This window comes from Lactuca sativa, chromosome 8 (genome assembly GCF_002870075.4).
Source record: "Lactuca sativa cultivar Salinas chromosome 8, Lsat_Salinas_v11, whole genome shotgun sequence".
In the NCBI taxonomy this organism is placed as follows: Eukaryota; Viridiplantae; Streptophyta; class Magnoliopsida; order Asterales; family Asteraceae; genus Lactuca; species Lactuca sativa.
In genome coordinates this window covers 53462846-53483724 of record NC_056630.2, presented here as the reverse complement: position 1 = coordinate 53483724, position 20879 = coordinate 53462846, and the positions used below count along the sequence as shown (strand labels likewise).

General features: G+C 34.1%; 1 protein-coding gene and 1 long non-coding RNA gene across 2 annotated transcripts; one reads left to right on the top strand and one right to left on the bottom strand.

The window, feature by feature from the left end:
- Positions 1 to 1156: 1156 nt before the first annotated feature.
- On the top strand, positions 1157 to 7669 carry LOC111910462 (phosphoenolpyruvate carboxylase 4). Its single transcript, XM_023906299.3, has 18 exons — positions 1157 to 1431; positions 2651 to 2814; positions 2926 to 3040; positions 3131 to 3208; positions 3723 to 3791; positions 3883 to 3961; positions 4056 to 4132; positions 4217 to 4312; positions 4406 to 4547; positions 4642 to 4758; positions 4862 to 4935; positions 5008 to 5262; positions 5374 to 5499; positions 5573 to 5674; positions 5746 to 5892; positions 5965 to 6063; positions 6144 to 6232; positions 6309 to 7669. The coding sequence occupies exons 1-18, from the start codon at positions 1276 to 1278 to the stop codon at positions 7465 to 7467; spliced, it is 3144 nt and encodes a 1047-aa protein (XP_023762067.1). The 5' UTR covers positions 1157 to 1275; the 3' UTR covers positions 7468 to 7669.
- Positions 7670 to 12897: 5228 nt separating this feature from the next.
- On the bottom strand, positions 12898 to 19344 carry LOC128128166 (uncharacterized). The gene is made up of 2 exons (XR_008225927.1): positions 19034 to 19344; positions 12898 to 13099 (listed from the first exon to the last, which is right to left on the bottom strand). It is a non-coding gene; the product is annotated as an uncharacterized LOC128128166 (long non-coding RNA).
- Positions 19345 to 20879: the final 1535 nt, after the last annotated feature.

The window sequence follows — 20879 nt, the reverse complement described above, 5'->3', positions numbered from 1 at the left end:
GCTGGAAAAATCCAGCATAAACATGTTAAAGAATATCAATCTTTTTTATTCTCCCTCTCCACAATTAAATTGCAGCCCTGTTAAAATAATTAATAATTTACAAATTAAGATCTTCCATAACTTTTGACAGATAATAAAAATACAATAAAGCACTTTAAAACTATTTCAGAAGGATGTCCCTATTAATGATATACTTATAGTTGTAATTACCCTTCAGTTTACTACAACAAACACATTCGAACAACTTCACAATAAATTATAGAATGAGATTAGACTTCGACAAATATAAGGGCATCGGGGGGTATTTTATGATATCCCTATAAACTTTAAAACGAATTTCATAATCAGTCGTGTTTTACTACATTAAAATATATAAAAGATACTTTAAATAAAATGATTGTTTAACAATGCTATCCCTTTCTATAATATAGTTTCTTTGAGAAAAAAAATAAAATTGGCATAATCTTCTTAAGTTTTTCCAAAAAAAAAAAATAATAACAAAAAAACTAAGAAATAACCCATATTACCATAGAAACTCAAAGTGGATCCTCATAGTTAGCGATTTCAGAGTTAGACATGCGATTTTATCAAATTTATAAAGTTTTTTCAACATTTTGGCTGCTTCGTTGCAATTTTTCTCTCTAAAATGAAATTGTATAAGTGTATAATGTATAATGTTATGCATTAAACACTTGTATAATATCACTTGTAAAAAAAAATAAGGATAGTTGTAGGTTAGGTTTAACCAATAACAAAATCACAGTCCATAAAAAATATCGCAACCTATTATAACCAGAACACAACCATTTAAGTGTCACGTGCAATGTAAGTGGCTATTTCTCTTTGGATTAATTTATATTTTGGATTATTTATAAAAAAAGTTATAAAGCTAACTAAAAATTTCTTTTTTTGTGGATGAATTATGTTGAAAACTATATTTAACAACTCTACTAACTAAAAAGTTCCTAAAAATCAAAATACAGTTGGATTCACCTGAATCAGGCCCGAGGGTCTCCTGGCTAAGATCACTCCAAAAGGCCCGGAAAGATTCCTGGTCCCACCTTCCTCCGATAATCCCGTGGAGTCTCGACACATGTCACCATTACGTTAGTCGTTTCGTACGGTATACCAACCACTCACACACCCCCTCACTCAACAAATTACACATTCTGTTCCACACATCTCCCTCTGATCAATCACCCTCTCTCTCTCTCTCTCTCTCTCCGACGACGATCCATCTGCGTTAACGTTTTTCTATTAGGGTAGCGGAAGAAGATGACAGACATAATGGATGATATAGTAGAGGAGATTTCATTTCAGAGCTACGATGATGATCTCCGCCTTCTCTTTAGTCTCCTCAACGACGTTCTTCAACGGGAACTCGGTCCCAATATCATGGAAAAAATCGAGCATACTCGTACTCTGTCTCAGGTATATGTGCCTTACATGTTCTATCTTCTTTCGATTGTTATTCGTGCTATTTTTTTCACGTGAATGTTGATCGACAGATCGTTTACTATTGCTTTGGAAATTTGCTGTGATCTGAAGCATGGTTTCGTCAAGTTATAAGACGAAATGTTATTTGTACAGTTTAATTGATCGGATAGAAAGCTATATTGTTTGATCTGACGGTCTGTGATGTTTATGGTTCAAGTCGTTCTATGGATTTCTGCTTTCGTTTTCCAAAAGTAATGATTTTAGTCCATCGAGTATTTACATGATTATGTTCGTAATTTGTGTTTACAGTGAAGTTTATTCTCTTCTCCTGATTACTAGATTAGGATAACCAAATGCTCGTTCCTGTACCTTAAACGATGCAAGAGAAATAAAACAGATCATTTCATTTCAGCAATAAGAAACATATAATTGGTAGTTGCACATTATAAGTACTCCAACGTCTATGTATATTTGATTTGCAACACACATGCATTAGTAATTGAAGATTGCATATATTTTTAGCTGTTTAAATCGTTAACTTGATTTGGAATGCTACTTCTATAGCAGATTTCTGCTAGTAGACTGTGTGATTAATCGTTTTTGGACGTCAACTTCACATTGAGATCTGAATTTATATGTCACTTACACGGCTCTCATAATATTCAAGGTCGTAATTATATAAACAAATTACCTAAGAGATCACTACTAGTTTGCTTTGAGAGTAAAATCGATTCACTTATTTCTATTACATTAACAAATTAGGAATTGTGGATTCTATTTTTGTTAATGATTCAGAACATGCAAAATTGGTTGATGCTTACCATATGTGGAAATTCTTCCATCAATAAACATTACTTCTTTCTTTCGCCTGTTTTCCGTAAGTAGTTATATTTTTATTTCTTATAGTGTCCACTAGTTTTTTTTTTTCATTCTATATTGATGAAACAGTTCTTTTGTATTTTAACAATTATTAATCGTGATCATGCATAAATGCTCGTGATTCTGAACTACTACTGCTTAAGGATTCTCTTATCTGTGTGTGGTTAATCACGTTCTCGTTTTGTGCCTATTAAACTATGCACGAATTGTGAATTCAATCTATTAGCAGGGTTTATCCATGTGATTATCAATGCTGCTTTCAAACTTCATAAATTAAAGAACATGCACAAATTAAAGAATGTTGATTCTAATGAAAATTGTGATTGAATTGTAGAGTGCATGTCTTATAAGAGCAGCTGGGATTGAAGGCACTGCAGAAGTGCTTGAAAAGCAATTAGCTTCTGAGTTATCAAAAATGACATTAGAGGAAGCCTTAAAGCTAGCTAGAGCCTTCAGTCATTTCCTTAGCTTAATGGGTATTGCTGAAACTCATCACAGGTAATTAATTAATTAATTAATTAATCATCCATTCTTGCTTTACTTACTCCTTAGCTAACAATTTATAAATTTTCTTAGCTTAATGAAGTAATAAAAACATTTTACTTTCAGGTCTCGTAAGGCAAAAAATGTAGCACAGGCCTCAAAATCTTGTGATGATATTTTCAATCAACTCATTCAAGGTGGTTTTTCTCCAGATGTGCTTTATGACACTGTATGCAAACAGGTATTGTTTTTTTGCATCTTTTGTATCTTGACATGTTTAATATTTATAATTTTCTTTTACAATTAATTTTAATTTGTGATTTCTTTTTAGGCAGTTGAGATAGTTCTCACTGCACATCCCACACAGATCAACAGACGTACTCTTCAATACAAACACATTCGAATTTCTGTAAGTTGTCTACTAACTTTAAACATCAATTTCTGTAATTATATTTATTAATAAAGGCAAAATGTGAGAAATATCAATATAAATTTCTAATTTTTCTTTATTATATTGTACTTTTTTTTCTTCTTATAGCGTTATAGTTTCAACTTATCTTTTATTATAGCATTATACTTTAAAGTATTCAAGTATTTAGCCAGTATCTGTCATATATGTGTTATTATTTTCTTTTGCTGATATGGCAAAATTAAGGTTGTCTTTCTTTGCCTCGTCAGCAGTATATGTGGACAATAACATGATATTGAAACCTGTTAAATTGTGACATGTCGTCTAAATCAACAGGTTACCTTTTGTTATAATATAATGGGTAAATTTAATTAAGTACAATGCTATAATACGAAAGAAAAAGGAACGTGCAATGCTATGATTAGAAAAAAAATTAGAAACTACATTACTATTTCTGGTATATTTCCCTATTAATAAGCATAATGTGATTTATATTTATTTATTGATTTTACAGCATCTATTAGAATTTAATGACCGCAAGGATCTTACACAAGAAGATCAAGATACTCTAATAGAAGATCTGGTTTGTCTCTTGTAAATTCTACCGAGTAAAAACAAAAAAAAAATTGTTTATTAATTTTGTGAATGATGAAAGTATTGAATTTTGTATGTAGGTGAGAGAGATAACTTCTATATGGCAAACAGATGAACTTAGACGCCACAAGCCTACACCAGTGGATGAGGCTAGAGCTGGTTATTAATTAAACTCTTTGTTATAAAACAACAATGATATCAATTTTCATCATTAATTTTGCAATGGCTAATCTCTATTTATATAAAAAACTAGGATTAAACTATGTTGAGCAGTCTCTTTGGAAAGCCATACCTCATTACTTAAGGCGTCTCAGCAATGCTCTAAAGAAGGTAGATTTTCCATTTTCCCTTTTTCATGGCTGAATTAATATCCATGCATGTGCTCTCTAAAAAATGTTTTTTTTTTTTCTTAAGCACACTGGGAGGCCACTTCCTTTAACATGCACACCAATAAAATTCGGATCATGGATGGGTGGTGATCGAGATGGAAACCCGAATGTCACTGCAAAGGTGAATTTTCAGCTTGTATTGTAATTTATTAATTATTAATTCATTTAAGTCTTATTTAAATTGTAGGATGACTTTTATTGCTGTTTGTTTCAGGTAACAAGAGATGTATCCCTTTTATCAAGGTGGATGGCTATTGATCTTTACATACGGGAAGTTGATAACCTCAGATTTGAACTTTCCATGAATCAATGTAGCGATGTCCTTGCAAGATGGGCACATGAAATCGTAACCAAAGGTTTTTCACTTTCCATTTTTTGTTATATTATATATAATGCTCGTGTCCTGTTTGAGAATACTATTAAATTAATGATTTTCTTTCATACTTTCAGAAAATTCTGAAGAGGATCGATACATGAGTTGGAACCAAACACCAAAGAATCAAACCCATAATGTCCATGGCCTGCCTACACAGCTTCCTGCTCAAGCTGATGTACCCTCTTGTACAGGTTAATTAATTAACAAAACAAAACAAAATGATCATTGAAATTTAATTTTATCTATAATTAGCTAATACACTCTTATATAATTTTCTATATATTGGTTTATTAGAATGCAACAAAGATCAGTCTCATTATCCTCAACTTGATGTTCCTGGATCAGAGTATAAACCACTAAAAAACCAGGTAAAACCAACTTTTCAGCCAAAATTATCAGGATTTACATTTTTACCCTCTCAACTTTCTGCATATTTACAGGATGAAGAGGCTGCTACTTCGCCAAACAAAAATGATGAGAAACTGAATACAAATGGGAACCATTCGAATGCAGCAGCCAGTAATGGTCATCAAACTCCCACAGCAAAATCTGGAACTTTAAGCCCCAATCAGAGAAAGCTTTTTGCTGAATCACAAGTTGGAAGAGGAAGCTTCCGGAAGCTTCTAGAGCCAAGCACGCTTCAAAAGACTGGGATTTCTCCTTACAGAATTGTTCTTGGGGAGGTAAAAGAAAAGGTAATTAATTAATTAATTGATCGTCTTATTATAATGTTAATTTCAATTGGCCGGGTTCTGTTTTTTGTAAAGTAGTATTAATTTTTTCCACGTATTTTATTTAATTTCCAGCTTATGAACACTCGTAGACGGTTAGAACAGCTTCTAGAAGGTCTACCTTACGACCAGGATCCTACTGATTATTTTGACACACCAGATCAGCTCTTGCAACCCCTCATGATCTGCTATGATTCCTTGGTATGGAAAACATCCATTCCATTTACTTCCAGACACGTGCCAACCATTTTTAATCTGGTATTTGGATGTACAGCAATCCTGTGGGTCGGGAATTCTAGCTGATGGACGGCTTGCTGATCTAATACGAAGAGTTTCTGTTTTTGGGATGGTACTCATGAAGCTTGACCTTCGTCAGGTTCGTTGATCAACACATAAACTAAAAACAAAATACTACAGTATAATTTTTAATCACAATTCAATTCACAGGAATCTGGTAGACACTCAGAGACTCTTGATGCAATTACAAAATATCTCGATATGGGCACATACAGTGAATGGGACGAAAATAAGAGAATAGAGTTTCTTACAAAAGAGCTAAAGGGAAAAAGGCCTCTCGTTCCACCAACTATACAGGTAACTATAAATTAACACCGGTATAATAATTAAAAAAGTCATATTGTGAATTTTCTTGAATTTCTTAATTAGGTATCTTCCGAAGTCAAAGAAGTCCTCGAAACCTTCCGTGTTTCCGCTGAGTTGGGTAGCGATTCCCTGGGGGCGTATGTCATTTCCATGGCCTCCAATGTACGATTCATGACCCCAATTAATCGCTTAAAAATTATTAATTTTCCATTTAATTTCTTGACTCGTTTGATGTATGACAGGCAAGTGACGTTCTTGCAGTCGAGCTACTACAAAAAGACGCTCGTCTTGCTGTTGCGGGGGAACAAGGAAGACCATGCGTTGGTGGAATGTAAGCCTTCCTTAAATTTCTCTTCCTATGTACACGTGGCGTTATATTCTTACGAAACTGATTTTGCTTCAAACAGATTACGGGTGGTCCCCCTGTTTGAAACTGTAAAGGATCTTCGAGCTGCCGGTTCAGTAATCCGAAAACTTTTATCAATCGATTGGTACAAAAACCACATCTTAGAAAACCACAACGGACACCAAGAAGTAATGGTCGGATACTCCGACTCAGGTAAAGACGCCGGCCGTTTTGCGGCAGCATGGGAACTCTACAAAGCACAAGAAGACGTCGTTGCCGCATGCAAAGAATACGGTATCAAAGTCACTCTTTTCCACGGTCGTGGAGGTAGTATCGGCCGTGGCGGCGGTCCAACGCATCTTGCCATCCAATCCCAACCGCCCGGTTCCGTCATGGGCACTCTCCGGTCAACCGAACAGGGCGAAATGGTCCAAGCAAAATTCGGACTCCCCGGGATGGCTGTCCGACAACTCGAGATTTACACAACCGCAGTCCTTCTGGCGACCCTCTGTCCCCCAAAACCACCACGCGACGACAACTGGCGGAATCTAATGGACGAAATTTCAAATCTCAGTCGCCAAAGTTACCGCAGCACTGTTTATGACAACCCTGAGTTTATAGCATATTTCCAAGAAGCCACTCCGCAGGCCGAACTCGGACACCTAAACATCGGTTCCCGTCCAACCAGGAGAAAATCATCAGTCGGAATCGGCGACCTACGCGCCATCCCATGGATATTCGCGTGGACGCAAACACGATTTGTACTTCCGGCTTGGCTAGGTGTGGGAGCTGGGTTGAAAGGTGTTTGTGAAAAGGGACACGTGGATGAACTACAAGCGGCATACAGAGAATGGCCTTTTTTTCAATCTACAATTGACTTGATTGAAATGGTGTTGGGTAAAGCGGATATTCCGATTGTGAAACATTATGATGAGGTGTTGGTGGCGGAGAGTAGGAGGGGGCTTGGTGATGAGTTGAGAAGGGAGCTTATGTCGACGGAGAAGTATGTGTTGATGGTGACTGGACATGAGAAGTTGTCGGAGAATAATAAGAGTTTGAGGAAGTTGATTGAGAGTCGGCTTCCGTATTTGAATCCGCTTAATATGTTGCAGGTTGAGATTTTGAAGAGGTTGAGAAGTGATACGGAGAATCATAAACTTAGAGATGCGTTGCTTATTACTATTAACGGCATCGCAGCTGGGATGAGGAACACCGGTTAATTACCTTACCTTTTATGTTACCGTTTGACAGCGGTTTTCGGTATTACTATTTGAGACAAAGTTAATAATAGTTAGTTGATCCTCGTTTTTAGGGCAATGAGAGTGCTTGTATGATACCAAGCTTTAAGATTTTGGTCATTTGCTGGACTAATTTTCTTTTCCTTGCTATAATTTCAAGTATGCCTTTAGAATTTACACATCATCTTTCATACTTAACATCATATTTTCTGAACGATTAAGCAATCTACCTTCTCTTACATGTAAGAGTTAAGAGGTTGAAACAATTTCACTCAGCATTCACCGTGATTTACCAAACCACTTCATAGTGTTCCTCATCTTCAGTCAATCAATTCATTAATCATACATCGATTCTAATATGGTATTAAAGTTTTAGGCATGTATTTATCATTTATAATGGCGAAGATAAATCATTTGTGCATCACATTTACCACTTGAAAGCACTACTAAAATTTCTTATGGCACCCCTACTATGAAATCTTGTGTCCGTCCCTGCATGTAAGATGATGCGGCAATAACAACGCACTTTGAAAATCCTGGCTCATATATGATGTTTAAACAATGTAAATAAAACTTACTAGGATGTTAAACTCTTCAACCAACTAGTGTTATTCCCAAAATCAACATAAACATCTTCATACCAAAGGTCATGGAGCGCTTGTTGTTCTGATATCACTAGTTAGATCGAATAAATTCTAAAAGATAGAAATCATGTTTGTAAACAAAAAATTGAATGAACACAAGCAAGTAAATATGACCTGGTTTTTTATTAGAGATTAAGAACCTCTCAAAAGATTCTCTCTATCTAACTAACATCATTTATATATAGGTCAACCCCAATAGAGTCGGTTAGGAAATGACCAATCAATCAAGTCTAGACAACTAAGTTAAGAAAGACTGTCAATACAACTAAGTAAAAACAACACTGCAAAACCTAGTATAAAACGATGAAACAGAACATCCTTTCGAATTTACAAACTTAAGACTTGAAATACAACATTACGAAACCTTTCGCACACATACTTAAGCATAACATCTACGAACTACAAGACCTAACAATGTTATCTTTTAAAAATGAAAAATATTTGGTTTGCAAATCGGAATGTTACAAAGATTATGTATACGGGCATACCACAAATATGCTCCCAGGCACCACCATGATATGGAGAGACTTTTACCATGTAACATGTCAAAATCATTAAATGATAGTGAGAGTTAGCAAGCGGAGAAAAAACTATGGACCAAGAAACACATTACCTCACTTACCTATAAATCAGAGACGGACGTTTTTCATGATACCAAACAGGTAAACACCAAGTGAACAATTCATTTGAAAAATGTATGTTTGGCTCTTTAAAACAAGGTTTAAGCTCTCCTGTAGACGAATTAAAGGTGAAAGGTTGAGACCCTACAAGGTCAAAGAATGCATGCCACATGATCCATGTGAAACTCAAGAATATGGGTCATTTTAAGATAAAGCGAACCATATAATGTCTTATTCACCTCTGTCACCCAAAAGAATGTTACATTCAAACATTTTTGCTTTCAAAAAAAATGAACTAGCATATGGTCCTTTATGAGCCATCATACATGTACTTGTTCGTCCAAAAAAAAACTTAGTGTTTTCGGGAGGAAACCAATAAACTTTGTGGGTGTGTTCACTATAAACCTCCATGATATTTCACTTTTCCAATAAACTTTGTGGGTGTGTTCACTATAAACCTCCATGATATTTCACTCTTCCACTAGATGTAACCTAAGGGTTTGAAATTCTTGTTGGACGTGCCACATTTAACTGTGGATATGCTAAAATTAAAGGCTAGTTAGTTTTATTTTGCTTAATTTTTACTTAATATGTTGCTTTTTTGTTCTTATTTTTTTTTTTAGATTTTTTTTCATTGCTACATGAGAATAATACCAAACTTTTATTTTGATTTAGACATGTAATTTCAGTTTGAAAAACTTTATTGGATTTCACAAAAAAGTAAAAGTTCCACAATAAGTTACCTTTTTTTTTTGTTTCAGAAGGTGACTGATAAAACAAAAGATGATACGAATAAGACTGTTTATTATTTGAATAAAACCGAATTGTCCAATTGGACAATTTGGATTGAACTATTTGGTTTAGATATTCAGATTGTTGGATTGGTTTTCAAAAAAATTGAATTATTAATTTGGATTTTAGATTGATTTTGGTTTATAAAATAAGAATCGAGTAGTCCAAAAAAACCGAATAACAACTTATTATTTATTTATTTTAGTATATGTATAATTATTTATTAATTTTGTAATATATTTTTTCAAATAGGTTAAAAAAGTTACACCTAATACAAAACACACACACACACACACACACACACACATATATATATATATATATATATATATATATATATATATATATGTTTTCAAAAGTTTTTTTATCTATAAAATATTAAACTATAATATACCTTCTTAGTAGTTGTTTATAAATTTTAAATCACAACTAAATAATTTTTTTGATTTTTCTGTAAAATTGGATAATATTATAATTATATGTCGTTTTAAAATGTTCCAATTTTTGAAAATCGAATTATAAAATCCAATCAAACTTAATTGTAACTAGATTTGATCGGACAAGATTTAAATTTAGTTTGGAGTCCAAACCTCCCCAATTTATGTTTTTCTCATCCCAAGAAAGAATTAACAAAATCATGAACTTCCAGAGATGTACTCAAAATAGTATGTCGTCGAATTTTAGTTCAAAAGAGAAGGATGTATATTCTTTTGTGTCAGAAATTGCTTACCCATCAACTTTTTAAAGTGAATATCCGAATTGATTTCGGTTTTCAAAACACTGGTCCAAATAGTACAAAATTTGGACTATTTGGACCAGTGTTTTGAAAACCAAAATCAATTCGGATATTCACTTGAAAAGGTTTATGCGTAAGCAATTTCCGACACAAAAGAATATACATCCTTCTCTTTTGAACTAAAATTCGACAACATACTATTTTGAGTGCATCTCTGGAAGTTCATGATTTTGTTGATTCTTTCTTGAGATGACAAAAATATAAATTGGGGTGGTTTGATCGAGCTATCTTTTTCAAGTAAAACATGTTTTAATTAGTTTGAATTATCATTTGTAACCCAGGAATGCTCATGCTTTGATGGATTTGTGAACTTTATAAGCATGTAACAAAATATGAAAAAGAACTACCAAAAACTGTGCATCTAATGAACGACATTTTAGAGCCGTGCTAGGTGGCGTTCCAGACGACCCTCTAGAATTATGGGGTCAAAGTTGATAAAAATGTCCAATTAGAGTCACAATTTGAAGAAAATACAATATATTATGAGTGTTGTAGGGGGTGTTTAAGTAGGGCTGACAATCCTCTACCCAATCTATAACCCGACATGAAAATAAACGGGTTTGGGTTGAGATTTCTGACCCGTCAACCCACAAACTCGTTTATTTTATAGGTTGGGTTGGGTTACCAGTTTGGGTTCGCGGGTCAACCCGTCAACCCAATTATATATATATATATATATATATATATATATATATATATATATATATATACACACACACACACACACACAATATTTTAAAAAATAAAATTTTATTTATAAATTAATGCTTTAATGGAATATACGACATGCTAACTGTTAATTAATTTAAGTTATTGCGTTAGATACTTAGATTGGTATATGGTTGTTCAGTTCATTATAGCCAACGTAAAATGCTAATTGCTAATTAATTTACCGACATATATCATTCGTATAAATTTAACATGTGAAAAGTTACCCGAAAATGACTCGTCTACTCTTTGACCCGAAATCGACCCACTGACCCGCGAATCCATATACTTATACGTGTTATGTTGTAACGTCCCAAAAATTGCTATGTAAAAAATTTATTTTAAAACTAACAAAAACATCATTCATTCATTCCAAAATCCATCAAAATGTGATAATGTATAAAATAGTCATCAGAGTACAAATCATGTCATAAAATACAAAATGCTGGTGGATGCGGTGTGATCATGTCGTGTCCTTCCCTTTTGAACCAGAAGTACCTGAAACCATAAACATAAACTGTAAGAACAAAACTTAGTGAATTTCCCCAAAATACCACATAACAAACATACATAACAGCTCGAAGCTAAACTGGGTCTATTTCACCCCCTTCAATAACTTTCAACCGGTACTGGGTCTATTTCACCCCCTTCGATAACTTTCAACCGGTACTAGGTCTATTTCACCCTCTACAACTAAGCATACAATCTTATCAACAAGAGTCACAAAGACAACTCTCATCCTACAAACATACTCTAATGGGTCGACATTGGTGTCTTCGACCTATGTGTACAGTGAAGAGACTTACCTAACAAACGATGATCAAATTCTACAACTCCCAGTGGCGTAGCCACATTAGTACAAGGGTGGGCCTTGGCCCACCCAAATAAATTTGAGGTTATATATATATATATATATATATATATATATATATATATATATATATAATTTTATTAACTACCAAAGACTAGAGGAAGTGAATTGCCATATGGCCTACCCATTAAAAATTTCAAATTATACACAAATAGAATACATTTTGCTACATATATTGTTACATTTTGTTATCATTTGAAGTATTTTACTACCGTTCATATTTTGTAAATTATTTGGTCCACCCTAAAATAAAATCCTGGCTACACCACTGACAGCTCCTACTACTGCGGATACAAATGTTATAAACCACCTTTACACTCGTACAAAGTACACCCTTAGCTTTCTTTCCAAAACTAGGGGTTTGACCAAAAGTTAATGCAAGTCAAAAGTCAAAGCCAACGGTCAAAGTTGACTCGCCACGACGTGGCTATCCTTGGCGACGTCGTGGCCCTCAAACGACAAAACATACACGTTTTCCCCAGTCACCACACCGTGGAAACTTAGGCAATGCCATGGGCACTAGGTTCAAAGTGTCTTAGTGGGTAAGTCGAATCCTCTGATCCCAAAGGTTCCAAAGTCCATATCTGATCATTTTTATTATCTAAATGGATAAAGTTTCTAACTTTATCCCTTGAGACTCACCAAGGAGTATAGATCTCAAGTATTAGGTCGATAAGACACAACCATGGCATGGGCTTAATAAAGAAGCACATAATCCCTTAAATCTCAAATCCATTTGCTCCAGAAGAGCTTATAATACTAAAACCAACTTAAAAATTGGTGCTTTTTAGACATGCATGTCCAATACATGTCTTGGACTCAACTTAGGTCAAAATGGGGTTTATGACCAAAATCTTATGCATGGCTCGAATAACCAACCAAACTGTATATCCAAACCATGAACTACTCCTAATGATCCATAGATTCATAAAGTTGCAACCTTTATGAAATCTCACCATCCCATCTGTAACGTCCCAAAAATTATGAAGTAAATTATCATTTTTAATTCAACCAAAACATTAACTATCTTTACATCAAACATTTATTATCCTTTTTCTAAATATTCAAAAGTACTTTATAAGAAAACAGTTATCATAGTATAATCCCAAAATCATCATAATGCGGAAACATGGGTGGATGCGCTGTGATCATGTCAGGCCCTTCCCTTTCGAACCGGAAGTACCTGAAACCATAACCATAAAAACCATAAGCACAAAGCTTAGTGAGTTCCCCAAAATACCACATACCATATGATAGTTGCATTTTTAGCTATATTTTTATGCTTGATTTTTATTATTTATTAGCTATTTATTTGCATATCATGGACAAAAGATACCTAAAAGTGTTTGAATTGTGTTTTCAGTCCAAAAGCGAAGCTCGGAAGCAAAAAGAAGCAGGAGAAGCGGTTGGGAGCTCGGGAGTTGAGCAAAGAAGAAAAATGCTAAAAACACTAGGTACTCGGCGAGTAGGGTCGACTACTCGACGAGTCGATACGAAGATTCGAGAAGCTAAGGACTCCTTAACTTGCCGTGCACAAGAATTAAGGGATGGACTCGACGAGTCGGTCATGGACTCAGCGAGTCGGGTCGAATCTATAAAAACGACTTTTCAGATCGACACAAAGAATTCTGGAGAACCCTTGGGGAGAAAAGTTGCAAATAAAAGTCAGAGAAGACCTAGAGAACGAAGATCCAACCCTAAATCAATCAAATATATCTCTCGGATTAGCTCAAGAGTACAACCCTGATGAACCCTCGATATCCTCACCGAACGATCATCGACGATCTCCACCTCCAAAGGGCTTAATCAGGAAGCACTTAATCCCTTAAGTCTCAAACCCATTTGCTCCAGAAGAGCTTATAACCCTAAAACTAACTTAAAGATTGGTGATTTTTAGACATGCATGTCGTGGACTCAACTTAGGTCAAAATGGGTTTTATGGCCAAAATCTTATGCATAGCTCAAACAACCAACCAAAATGCATATCCAAACCATGAACTACTCCAAATAATCCAGAGATTCATAAAGTTGCAACCTTTATGAAATCTCACCATCCCATCTATTAAGATCAAGAAGAAAATGGGACAAAATCCAAGATCTAACACCCTATAATAAAAAAGGTGGAACGTTGAACACGTACAAGGGTCCAGAGTCGAGATAGGAAGGGAGATGGGGATTTTCTTGCTAATCCTTGGCTTACTCCTTCTTGATTCTTCCTTAAAAACTCTCAAAAGCACTCAAGAAAGCTTCAACAATGGAGGAAAAAGGAATTATGGTTTATCTGAGTTAAAGATGGTGGTGGAGGTTGAGGGTGAGTAAACCTTAACATCCTCATTCCTTTAAATAAGGTACAAAACCTAGATAATTAGGGTTTAATACGTTAGCGGCGGCCACGTCGTGACCTTCCTTACCACGTTGTGGGGAATCAAAAGAGACCCACAACTAGAAAATGCCCCGTCACATCGTGACGACTCCTAAAGTCGAACTTTTTTATATCACCAGAAAATCTGGTTAGAACGGAGGTTGTACTAACTACTCACCACTCACTTTTTATGTGTCGCTTCAACTTTCCACTCACCCCCTTTTCACGCCAGCTTTAAAATCTATAACTAAATAAAATAAATAGAACTAATTAAAAATGATTAATAAACATAAAAATGGATTGAAATAGAAATATTTCATTACTTAAAAATATAAATTACATAATAAAACCTAGGAAATATACTTAAAAATTGGATAATAAAAATAATAAACCATTATTAAAAAAGTACGTCACTCCAAATCGTAATCATCGTTATCCTAATCGGACGGAACCGAAAAACAGCCCAGTTTAGAGCAGAGGTAAAGAGGATATTGGCACAAGGCCTACTTTTTTAAGGGTACAAACTTTTTTTTATTGAATACTATGTTCGGTTTCAGCCTGGCCGATCAATCAGGACACCCTTTGATGAACGTAGTAACACAAAAGAAGAAAAAAATAATTTTGATCTCTTTTATATATGTCAATCAGAATTTATACTTAACTCTTACAACTTACAAAAAATTAAGAGTTGAAATTTATGAGTTAGATAAACAAAATATTTTTAAAAAATATAATAACAAACAATCTTTCAAACTCATACTAATCGATAGAAAATTATTGAAATGAAAAACTAATTAAACCCTAAAAAAGTTTATGATTTTTGTGGATCGTCTGCCAAATCCTTCATTTTCCAACTTTGAACTACTACCGGCTGCCGACTCATAATTCTAGCAGTCTCCAATCTCCAGCGATTGCAATCTGTTTTGAACCGTTCTTGGTGTAAGAAATATGAACTTCTGGTTCTGGTCATTTCCCACCTCCTTATCTCCTATTGCATAACATACCCATCGTCTCTCGACTGACTGAAGATTGACGGTCCCAGACGCAATTTCTACTACATTCGATTTATTTTTTAGGTAAAACTCTTTCTCCTTTTGAAATTTGTTAAATTTCTTCTGGTCATGATGTAGAAGCAATTTAACGGGTACTCCATATGAAAAGTCAAAGTCTAGAAACTAGACACTAGAAAAGATATTCAACCTTGAGACTAAAAGACATTTACATGTCCTTTAAAAACTTTTATGATGATGTATATTAGGTATATTAGGTGTGAGATCCGTGTACTATATAGGTTTAAAAAAAAAATTAATATGAAAAATTGTAAACATACATATTTTTTACAATACCGGAAATATTGAAATTTATATCACGATCTTATGAAATTCTTTCCTTCAGCATTATATAATTTTGGAATTGTTAATAGAGCTTAACGTGAAATTGGCTAACATATGCATATTATCATAGAATTAAAAAAGGAAGGAAATAAATATTTGTATAGCGAATTATTTTGAAGTTTAATATAATTAAATACCTTACATATATAAACTAAGTATTAAATTCCGGAATTTTGAATTTAAGAAAAGTGATAAAAAACAGAAAATGACATGTGGAAAATAAGAAATTCATAATGCCTACGAAAATCATATATGGCAAATACATGGAAAACATGACATACGTCAAAAATCATTTTCATTTATTAAGTTAAATTGTCTATTATACTTAAAAAGAAAATAATAATAAAATAAAAACTTAATAAACAGTAAGAAGTTAGAACTCCTTTTCCCAATTTCATTTTTGTATATAATTACATTTGGTGATATAAATAAGTTACATGGTTATAAGTAAATTAGATACTTATGTATTTATAGATATTTAGATACTTATGTATTTATAGATATTTATTCGAACAACTGTAAAAATATGTGAGTAGTTTTTTTATTTTATTTTGATTATTGGTATAAGTTAATAAATAATTTGCTAAGATGATAATTGACAGACCGACTCGATAATCAAAATTTTTGACTCATTTATTCTATCCAGAACGAAATCTTAGAGTATATAAACTACGAAGAGTCGATCAACCAATTTGTTATCAAGAATGCCACAAGAGCTGCACGGATCATCGGTTAGCTGTTACGACATGCAATTACTCATTAAAATCCTATGATTTTGTTATATTTATTGCTATAAAGTTTATCGTCGTTATAATTTGTTACACGATAAGACCTAAGGGCCTTTTTATTTCGGCTCGTCCCGAGTATTAGGGCCTAAGGACATTTTTTTTCGGCTGTCATAAGTATTAGAATCCCTAGGACCGCCCTGCTGACAAATGTTGCCTCTTTTTGCACCATCGAATCGGACAAATTATATGGCGATGACGACATTGTGCTTGAGTGAGTTTTTGAGAGAAAGTATAGAAATTGGTGTGAATAATATTTTAGATTTGTTTGGTATTTATAGAGTGTAAATTATATATATATATATATATATATATATATATATATATATATATATATATATATATATATATATATATATGACAAAATTGCAAAAATGGTCCCTGTGGTATGCATTTTTTTGGGGTTTTAGTCCAAACCTCGACTTTTTTGGTTTCGTGGTCCTTTTGACCATGTTTGCTTGTGATTTTGGTCCCTTGGAAAACTAAAAAGACTAAAATGCCCTTTGTGATATATTTTTTATGTTTTTCCATTTTAATTTAAAAGAAAAAGAAAATAATTAATTAATTGGGCCCACATCCTCTCTCTCTCTCTCTCTCTCTCTCTCTCTCTCCCTCCTGATCGTCTTCTTCATCAACACACACTGAGATTAAAAGACACACATTGAGGTAGCGACCGACGATTCCTCAAACTCCGATGCATCCTACTTCTCCGGCAACAGTCAGGCCACAAACTCCTTAGGTGCGAGTCGAAGAGGTAGGTGGGTGGTGTTCTATGGTGGTTTGAGGTTCCATATGCTCCCGCTACCCCAACACAAACAACATCGACCCTCTCCAGCCTCCTTTACCGCTGCCATCTCCTATGTTGTTGTTTCTTATGTTCCCGATCTGCCATCTAATCTGTCATTGTTTGTGGTTACCAATCTAGTTTCCCCCTTCATTTTGGTGCCCCCAACTGCAGATGAAAACTCCGATCTGGTTATGACATGGTTTCTCCGTCATTGAATCGTCAGCCACCATAGGTTATGTGAGGAAGAGGGTATAGGGATTTCGGTGAAGCAAGAACAAAACACACATACATACACCCACTGTCTTCTCCAAACAATCCCAATCTTTTAAATCATGAGTCTCCTTTATCGACTTCTTAAAATCCCCATAAGGATTCTCAAATTCCAAGTATCAAACTTGTAAGATCAAGTTTAAAAAACAAACCGTGCAGGCTTACCTCACATACAACCTGGAAGATTCTGATGAATTCATGAAGGATTTTGGTGAGGCTATTGTTGACAATTCTGGTGACTCCGAGGATTATTGAAACGATATGGTATTTGGGCCTCATCGAGCGTTTTCTGAGTAAGGTAATCGATTAGTAATTGCTCCGGCCCACCTCATTCATCGATCGATTCATCTTGTAAATCAGAGTCATCCTAAGGAATTTTTCTCTGTTATCGGTGTTATCAGTAAGGGGAAATGGCACCAGGGGAAGAAGATGAGGGAGCGGTGAGTAGTCAGGTTTGGAGAGAGAGAGAGAGAGAGAGAGAGAGAGAGAGAGAGAGAGAGGTATGGTGGATATGTGGGCCCCAATTTATTTTTAATAATAATAATAATTTCAAAAAGTAAAAGAAAAATAAAAACTAATTTCATTAAGGGTATAATAGTCATTTTAGTTTAGACAGGGACCAAAATTGCATGTAAACTAACTCAAAAGGACCACGAAGCCAAAAAAGTCGAGGTTTGGACTATAACCCCAAAAAAATGCATACCACAGGGACTATTTTTGCAATTTTGTCTATATATATATATATATATATATATATATATATATATATATATATATATATATATATATATATAAGAGAGAGAGAGAGAGAGAGAGAGAGAGAGAGGATCATATATAACCCTTAAATATTGTATGAATGTATAACTAAATGTAGAGCTGTATATGAACTGAACGTTCAACAAACAGTTCATGAACCGTTCGACGGAAAATTTGTTTATGTATGTTTATTTAATAAATGAACGAACATGAACAAGATATCTGGTTTGTTTGGTTAAATGAACGAACACGAGCAATGTTCTCATTCGTTCATTTACATTCATTTACTTTAGTTCGTTTATGTTTGTTTACGTTCATTTGTTTATTTATGATTATTCGATTGTATGGAAATGTTGAACACATGTTTGTTTTCTTTTAAGTTCTTGTTGCTTATTTATGTTTCTTTAAGTTTGTTTGTGTTTGTTTATATATGTTCGTTTGACTTTGTGTTCATTTATGTTCGCTTATCAACTAAATGAACGAATATAAATGAACACGAACACACTAAATTGCTTAACAAACGAACATGAACATAGAACACCTGTTCATTTAGTTTTTCGTGATCGTTTGTTGTTCGGTTAAAATTGAACAAACGAACACGAACAAGCTTCTCTTCGTGTTCGTTTGGTTCGTTTACGGGCCTAACTAAATGTAGACCAATCAATTGATAACCGTATATAAAGTAGTAATTTTAGTTGTAATCAATTATAGTAAGTATTTAAATTATTTAATAACGTTTTGAAATAGGATCTCAGTTTCACACCTTTTTACCAATCATCACCTGCATCTTCATCCTGTAAACATCACCGACCTTATCATTATCACCAGGTTAACACCATCGGTGGTACCCGAAACCTAAGACACCACCATCGTTCATCGCTGGGAAATAAAACAAGGCGTAATTTTATTATCCCCAAACCCTCCGGTCGCATGTTACTATCGTTCGACATGTTCACCTTAACTTCGCCGATTGAGCCTCCCCACCGCTCCACCTCACCCTTGTTGTCGTCGCTCTTGCTAGCGTTGTTGACTTCGATTTCATCCACTCAACCACCGCCTCGAGGTTTGATTTCTTCCCTTACCGCTGAAGCTTCCTTAAAAAATATATATGCTAATAGGCTTAGTTTTTTTTTATTGTTAAATCCAATAATAATTGAAAACATCTCGTCCACATAAATTAAATATATTTTTTTCACAGAGACTAATAGGGTCCAAAGGTGAGGATTGTTCATTTATAGGATTAAACCTATGTTTGCCCATTAAATTGGTCAAAACAAAACAAGTTAGCTGGTTTGGTAATTCAATTGGCTAGTTTGACTCCCTATAATGTAACTTGCCAGTGTGGACATTAAAGTGAAATGAAACCGAGTTAACTCTGAAACTTGTTATAAAGTTGATCTCATTCGTCAAATACCTACTATAATGCATGTTGGGTTTTTTTTTTCTGGGTGTGGCTCCACTTGTTTTGTTCTAAATAACTTGAACCACTGAGTGAAGTTCTGATATTGGTACCTTCAAATAGCTTACTGATGTTTACCTTAATGTGAACGAATTTTTGATAATTTTTACCTCATGTGATAATTACTTTAATCCAGGTATGAGCATAGTATTGAAAGTCTGTAGGAAAAACATGTACGAGGACTCATGTTGTAGACTATGTGATTTAATGACCTGTTTGGAATTTGATTATTGGATTGTAATAATCGATATGAATCAAAAGGCTACTGACCAGTTAAAATTCTTATAAAATCAAACATTACATTCATATATCTAAATTAAAATAGTTAATGAACTATTTAGATCATCTAAGTTTCTCTCATTCCATTTTCACTAGAAACACATCCATATATCATAAATAATGAAAGAATATATTTAGCACATTCTAATCTTGTAACATATATTCTACTAGATATGTAGTGTAAGCTTAAGGATACAACAAAAGCTACTAGGTGGGTTCAAATCTTATCACCATATGTGAATTACTATCACAGAAAATAAGAACCTCATATTGTTGTTTGTGTAATGTGATTCTTTGCTAATCGCTTAATATTTTTATGTCACCACGTCGAGAACATGATATTCTTGTAGACTTCATCCTAGTGAAAATTTATACATTCAAGAACCTGAAAGGGACTACCTTAAAGCAACAATCTGAACAGTGGTACAATTACACATGTGTGAATTGTCGGGTGACATTCATGTTTTTCTAACCGGAAATGAGGAGATAGAAGACACATGATGGAAAACAACAAAAGAAGTCGGTAACATGGAAGAGCAGGTTAGCCATGTGAAAGTTGTTCCTTTGTATTCGACACTTTCTCCACCCAAGTTGCAGAAGATATATGAACCCGCTCCACCTCCATTGATAGAAGGTGGTTTAAACCTTTTACCAAATTAAAAAAAACATATAATCTTGGTACCAAATGTCCTAGTTTTTCTCTTTCTTGTTTTTAGGAGGAAAACTTCTATTTCAATTGAATGATTTGTTGTTTTAGGATGAACCATGAAAAGGTAAATATAGAGGCATCAACAAACCATAAAAAATATTCTACAAGAAGGCTAACAAATTCTTTAAGAATGGTTACATATTCTTAAAGAATGTAGTATAT